Source organism: Anomaloglossus baeobatrachus, chromosome 4 (assembly GCF_048569485.1).
Source record: "Anomaloglossus baeobatrachus isolate aAnoBae1 chromosome 4, aAnoBae1.hap1, whole genome shotgun sequence".
Lineage (NCBI taxonomy): Eukaryota > Metazoa > Chordata > Amphibia > Anura > Aromobatidae > Anomaloglossus > Anomaloglossus baeobatrachus.
Window position 1 is genome coordinate 285,390,694 of NC_134356.1, and position 7,356 is coordinate 285,398,049.

The 7,356-nt window shown below is 39.8% G+C and overlaps 1 protein-coding gene across 1 annotated transcript in view; it reads left to right on the forward strand.

Annotated features, from left to right (window-relative positions):
* The window catches only part of TPH2 (tryptophan hydroxylase 2), a 737,869-nt gene extending 731,008 nt beyond the window's left edge, over positions 1 to 6,861 (forward strand). The window contains exons 10-11 of the mRNA XM_075344895.1: positions 3,910 to 4,043; positions 4,156 to 6,861. Coding sequence (XP_075201010.1) covers positions 3,910 to 4,043; positions 4,156 to 4,330 — 309 coding nt within the window. The 3' untranslated portion in view covers positions 4,331 to 6,861. The remainder of the gene's footprint in view (positions 1 to 3,909; positions 4,044 to 4,155) is intronic.
* Positions 6,862 to 7,356: the final 495 nt, after the last annotated feature.

A 7,356-nucleotide genomic window follows, 5' to 3' on the forward strand; every position in this document is an offset into this window, starting at 1 on the left:
GATTAACATCTTGCTACAGCCAAGTGGGATCAAAGAGGATTACACGTCACTACTAGTCAGCTCTCTTTATGCTTGCCAGCATGTAGAGAACACCAGGTCACTAGCTGGTTAACTGTCTGCTTTCCAGCATGTAGAGACACTACGTTACTAGTTGGCTTTCTTTCTGCTTGCCAGCATGTACAGAACACTAGGTCACTAGTTGGCATGTAAAAAACACTAGGCTAGAAGACTACATTGAGTTTAAATACCTTGTGTTTTGCCCTTGTGTTTGTATAAACTTCCAATAAGTCCTTTGATCACTTAGCCATGAAAATATACTGCTGCCAAGTAATGCTTTCCAATTGCAGTATTTTTTTTTATGTGAAAAATCTCCTCCTGTCCTTTAGTAATGAATGGTAATTTGCATCAGTTTCCAGGCAAGGGGCCTGGAACCTATGGAGTAAATCAAATAATATTTGGAATTAAACCAATAAAGTATTTCACATAAAATATACTATATAGAACGTTTTTGTATTTGCAAATCCTATGTTGTCCTTTATTTATAGTTATGTTATTAAAAATATAGGCATTAAAGGGAACCGGTCAGGTCCAATATGCACCCAGATCCACGAGCATTTCTGGGTGTATATTGCTAATCCTTGCCTACCTGTCCCTGTATACACTAGCATAGATGAAGAGATCTTTAGAAAAAGTATTTCTAAAGATCTTTTACCGTATGCTAATGAGTGCAGGGACTAGTCCCCTGGGCGTTAGTTCCCCATGCCAGTCAACTCCATTAACATATTTGTATACCCCTGTAGGCGTGCTAACATGCTAATGAATACGCAGTGTCACAGGATGATCTCACTCACCTCTCCGCCGCCATGGCGTCTGATGTTGGATTTCGGCTCAGTGCGCATGACCCCGGAGTTTGGGTCATGTGCACTACTTCAGTTTGAAGCGAGGACGCGTACACCTGACTTCATAGTGCGCATGACCAAAACCCCGAGGTCATGCGCACTGAGTCGATCTCCCCCGTTGGACGCTGATGGCTGCGGAGAGGTGGGGATGATCATCCTCTGACACTACACATTCATGAGCCTGACCAAATAGTCAAAAACAGATCAGAACAACTTCTTGCAAAAATATAAAAAGTGTTTATTATTTAAATCAATAACAAGAAGTGACATACAACAACAAAAATCAATAAATCGAATGACAATTAATCACGCTTTTAAGGAGTGTCACTGATGGTATATCACATAGGGCCCACACCCCACATGCGGCGAGAGTATATATAAGTGAACAGTGTTGGATAGTTACATGGGTAAACCCAGTATGGATAAATTAAATTGCTGAAATATAACAGCTCCAGACATGTCTATACAACATTGTTACCATATATTAAAAAACAGCCGTAGGCTAAAAGTAGAGACTCTATAGAAGAAAGGCTGTAGACATGTCTATGAATTATTACCATACATTGGAAAGCGGACATAGGCTAGAGTGAGGACTCCATAAAGGGACTCACAAATAGTAATTACTCCAGATTACCAACATACTAGTAACCTAAACCTATGAGCCAAACCTTAATGATCATTCACTCTCCCATAGTGGCTAGTGGTGCCCAAGGAAAACATGTGGGGTGTGGGTCCTATGTGATATACCATCAGTGACACTCCTTAAAAGCCTGATTAATTGTCATACGATTTATTGACTTTTGTTGTTGTATGTCTCTTCTTGTTACTGATTTCTGTAATAAACACTTTTTATATTTTTGCAAGAAGTTGTTCTGATCTGTTTTTGACTATTTGGCTATGTATAGTACCATGACTACGTTACCCCTTAGTTCTTTTGGTATGCAAATTCTTGATTAGGGTGTAGTCTTCACAATTGTTGGATATGGTGTCATATTCTGCCCTCATCTATGTAATACATTCATTAGCATGTTAGCACGCCTACAGGGGTGTACAAATATGTTAATGAAGCTGACTGGCAAGAGGAAATAACGCCCAGGGGACTAGTCCCTGCACTCATTAGCATATGGTAAAAGATCTCTTCATCTATGCTAGTGTATACAGGGACGGTTAGGCAGGGATTAGCAATATGCACCCAGAACTGCTTGTGGTTCTGGGTGCATATTTCACCTGACAGGTTCCATTTAAAGACAGATAGTCCATTTTCCAACAGAATAGGATAATTCCAATGCCTTTTTATAGAATAACTTTTTAATGATAATAGTAGCTTTCAGCAGTAGCTCATCTTAGAATACAAACCATAGTAAAACTTCCTACTAATTGAGATGAGCAGACCTTTGTAAGTTATAAGTTTGGTTCTGGACCCAAACTTGACCCCGGACCCCATAAATGTTAATGAAAAGCCGAACTTCTGTGCTTTAAAATGGCTGTAAAATGGTCATAGTAAAGCATAGGGGGCTGCAAAAAAAAGAGGAAAATGGGGGCAATTGCCTTGAAACAAATGTGGATAGGAATTAAATAAAAAAAAAATATTATTTTTATTATTTTTGATAACCAGCACAGATAAAGCAGATAACTACAAGCTGCAACCCTCAGCTGTCAGCTTTAACTTGTCTGGATATGAAAAATAGAGGGGATTCCATGCCAGTTTTTTTTTAATTATTTAATAAATAATGTAAAAAAAATTACATGGGATCCTCCCTATTTTTCTTTCGTATTATCAGACTGGTAGGGCCCACAGTTATTTAGCCCCTCCCAGTCCAAAAATAGCAGCTCTCAGCCACCCCATAAGTGGCGTATCCATTAGATGTGCCATTTCTTGTGCTTTTACCAGCTCTTCCCAATTGCCATGTTGCGGTTGCAATTGTGGTAATACTTTTTGGGTTCATGTCAGCTGTGAATTGACAGCTGATGTCAAGCCCATGGTTGGTAATGGATAAGCATGTATCAGATATTAAGCCAGTAAGTAAAGAGTAAAAAACACAAGAAAAAAACTTTATTTGAATACACATGATGACATAACCCCATTGGTGAATAAAGACTCCCCCCAGTCCCTTGTTCAGCAATTTATTAATTAAAAATAAATTCTATAAGCTCTAATGTAATCCAGTGGAGTAATGCACCATGACACCCATCGATTCCTATGGAGCTTTGTTCTGACAACATACTCAGAATGAGGCTCCATTAGCAGCAGCCTGGAATTTCTGACACTCATGAAAAAATTCGAATAGACTGTTGACCAGCAGTGACCTCTGGAGCCTCGTTCTGAGAATGGCAGGTGAGAGCCCAAGTCATCTTTTTTCTGTATAGGTCACAGTAAAGTACAGGCCACTTCCACATGCAACAAAGCCTGTATTTCCGTCAGTGTTCTGGTCCGAGACCCCGACACTTTGTGTCTGGTACAGATCACCAACCTTACAGTTTAGGTTCGCTCATCCCTACTTACTAATTAAATATGTAAATGTAAATATTTATTTTAACTAATTGAAATTTGAATCATTATTGGAATAAGTGAACATACATAAAATACATAAAATGGATATAAAATAGTATGCTATGTGTGTGATACAGATATTTTCTCATAGTAAGTCTGGGGGAAAAGATCATTATTTTTTTATATATATATATATATATATATATATATATATATATATATATATATATATATATATATATAAAAATATACAATGATCTAATGTTTTAAAACTTGTTAGATTACTCTATGTAATAAGGGATCGTTCCAAATTGCAACAACTACACAAACAACACAGAAATGTTAATTAATGATAAGAGCAACTTAAATATTCAGCATCACATCTTCTAAAATGAGTTAAAATAGACTCATCTGCTTATAAAATGTTCCTAATTCTAGAACAAGTAACTCATGTGATTTGTTTGTCTTCATTTCCTTAAGCACTATTTTAAAAGGTGTGTGTTTGGTTTCTCTTTGCAGCATGCCTTGTCTGACAAAGCTACTGTGAAAACGTTTGATCCAAAGACAACTTGCTTGCAAGAATGTATTATCACTACCTTTCAGGATTTGTACTTTGTGTCAGAAAGCTTTGATGAAGCCAAGGAAAAGATGAGGTACATTCAATTATTGGGAAAAAGAAGACAAGAAAAAAAAGAAACTTAAGAAAACATTTCATCACTGCTGATATGATTCTAATTAATTTCTCTCTGTCTTTAAATCCTATAGAGAATTTGCAAAGTCAATCAACCGTCCCTTCTCAGTGTATTTTAATCCCTACACGAAGAGTATTGAAATCCTGAAAGACACCCGGAGTATTGAAAATGTGGTGCAAGACTTACGGAGTGACCTAAATACTGTGTGTGATGCTTTAACAAAAATGAATAAATACTTGGGAATATGAAAACTAAAGAAAGGAAATTCACGTTTTGTGGATAAAGATGAGTTCAGACTCCTTCAGCTTAAATACATGGACATAAATTCTGAATAATGATTTCTCTCTAATTAATTTGTTGTAATATACTTTAAGAAGTCATCTTTTTTTAATCCATGTAAATTACTCATAGGAAAGTTATATCTACTGTGTGACATACATGCTAAGGATAAGGGGAACTAGGATGACTACCTCTCGTCTTCATGTCAAGCACGCAATGGTCCAGCAAGCTTAGGTCTTGGCTACTCTAAGCTGATGGAAGTTCCTCACAATTAAGCAATCATTTAGTTGACCTTCTTCTCGAGTTAGCAGTCAGCACTGGCTAACAAAATAATGGATCTACATGAATATCTAATGAGAATTATTTTTTAATTACCTCACAGAGTTACTAAATTTGTTAGTCTGATAAATTCAACCTGCTTCCATGACATATCTATAAGAGGACAGTTGCAATTGTTGTTTTTGCTTCTTGACCTGATATGTGATACTGTAAGGAAGTTTTGTTTGGTGGTATCCTTTACTATAACAATTTGTAATCTAGAGGTAATATAGTGTTTTGGTTAAATGGATTATGTTAAGCAGAAAAATATTAGAATTACTGTAGATGAACAGGTCATCCACTTTTAATTCTAATCATATCATTTAGAGCACAGCTAGATTGAGATGGAAAAAACTAATAATTATGCAAAGCACTGAACCTTCACATTTTCATTCAGTAGAAGACACTCACAGGATAAGGTTCTTGTGCAAAAAATATGTTTGAGCCTCACCAACTGACACAGGCCGCATACTTAGGAGTCATTCCAAAAGTAGAAAAAGCCCGCAACAGCAGATAAAATCACTCGTGCTAGACACATTCAGCACATGCACCACTCACACAGTGGACAAATGCCACGAACAACACTCCCAATCTTAACTCAGGGGAAAAATGTACCCTTTCACACTGAACACAGATTGTACCCACAACACTCACATACCAGATACATGCTGCACACACACCACTAGTGGACACGGACAGAAAAAGCACCCTCTGCAAGAACAATATATTGGCCCTTTGTAGTTAGATAGCTCATGAAAAGGCAAAATTCCACCCCTTACCTCGTGGGCCTTTGTGCGGCTTCACAGGTTTCACCAATGATATGTCTGCCCATGACCCACATTAGTCCACATGAAAGGAACGTGCTGCACATGTGTCACTCATGGTTTACATGCAGGCAACTAAGGTCCAATTAGATGGCCCATTAACAAGTGTTGATCTTACATAGACAAGTCATAGTCAACAAAAACTGTACATCTAAGAATGATCTGTCCTCATACTATGTCACATAGTTTTGCTTATTTAGGTGAATAGCTGCATATTTATGCTTGACCAATAATTGAAAATAGCATTTTGAGGATGCTAACCTTTATAAATAAGCCTTGAAAGATTGTCTTGAATAATTAGCAGACTTTTTTGGCCAGTTGTAAACCTCTGCAGAATAAATGGAGGCAGGGAAGTGAAATCGCCTCCTGAGATAAGGCCCACCTTATATATAGATACCCTCTATCCACAGAACTCCATCCTTTTCAAGGTAAGTATTCTGGTCCAAGCTAATTGAAGACAATTAGTGCATAAAGGCCCTTTCTCCTTCAGGCCCAAGTTGTCACGTCCTCAATCAGAGTCCGCTCCTGTGACTTCTGCTTCAGTCACCAGGCGCCGCCGTATTTCCGCTGTGAACTGTGCTGGTGATGGGGAGGAGTCAGTGCCGATGGCTCTGGTGGACGCAGGCTCCGCTCATCCACAAGGCTGGGTTTTCCTGATGCCTGCAGTACTACTGGCTGAGTGTAGGTGGTGTGTGTCTTCCAGCTGAGGTTGCTCCAATTCAGCTTCAGTGAATGGGAAGACACCACACCAATTTTATCCCCTCTTCTGTCTGCTGGCCATTGCCAGATATAGATTGTATTCCTGCTAGACTCTGGTTCCCCCTGCTCTGATTGTTGATTCCTGCTTTGACCCCGACCTGCTCTCTGACTACTCTCCTGTCTGCCGTATTTGCACCTTGCTGCCTGATATGGATTTGACCTCTGCTTCATCTGATTACGTCTTTGCCTACCTGATTCTGTCCCTGTTTTGCATTTCCCGGTTCGACCCTGCCTGGCTACTACTCTCATCGGACTGCAGCCTACCGCAGGTGGTGATTAGAGTTGAGCGCGGTTCGCGGTTCTCCAGTTCGCGGTTCGAGTGATTTGGGGGCTGTTCTAGATCAAACTAGAACTCGAGCTTTTTGCTAAAGCTCGATAGTTCTAGTTACGTTCGAGAACAGTTCTAGCAGCAAAAAGCCAAGCTAATTACTAGCTGGCTTTCCGTTGTAATAGTGTAAGTCACACTGTGACTCACACTATTATGAAATTTCAGCGTATAGTGTGCGGGAACAGCGCATTCAGATCACCGCTGCTGGGATAATGGCAATCGACATTTTTTTTTTCCTTGTCTTCCTTCCCTAAGCGCGTGCGTGTAGTGGGGCGGGCCAGCATGTCAGCCAATCCCAGACACACACACAGCTAAGTGAACTTTTAGCCAGAGAAGCAACGGCATGTGTGATAGGATGTCCATGTCACATGTCCCTGCATTATAAAAATGGGTATCTGCCAGTCCGAACGCCATTATCTCTTCTGCGTCTGGGTGTCAGTCACCGCTGGCGTAGCTCCTGTCTCCGATACTGCTGTGTACACTCTACGCACAGCGCTATACAGAATAGGGATAGAAGTTTCTATTAGCCTTTGTAAGGGCTAATAACAGCAGGCTCAGAGCCATAGGTGACAGTCAGGTCCGTGGAAACAGATTTTAACAGCTACAGAAGATAACAGCGTCTCTGTAGCTAAGCTCAGGGACTTCCTCGCTGCATTTCCCCATTAGGAGGGATTGAAAGTGAGGCTTCCTTTCCTGTACACTGACCCACAACCCTGCCACTGTACCCTCCTGCCCTTTGCACACCCAAACTCATTGTTACTAAGCC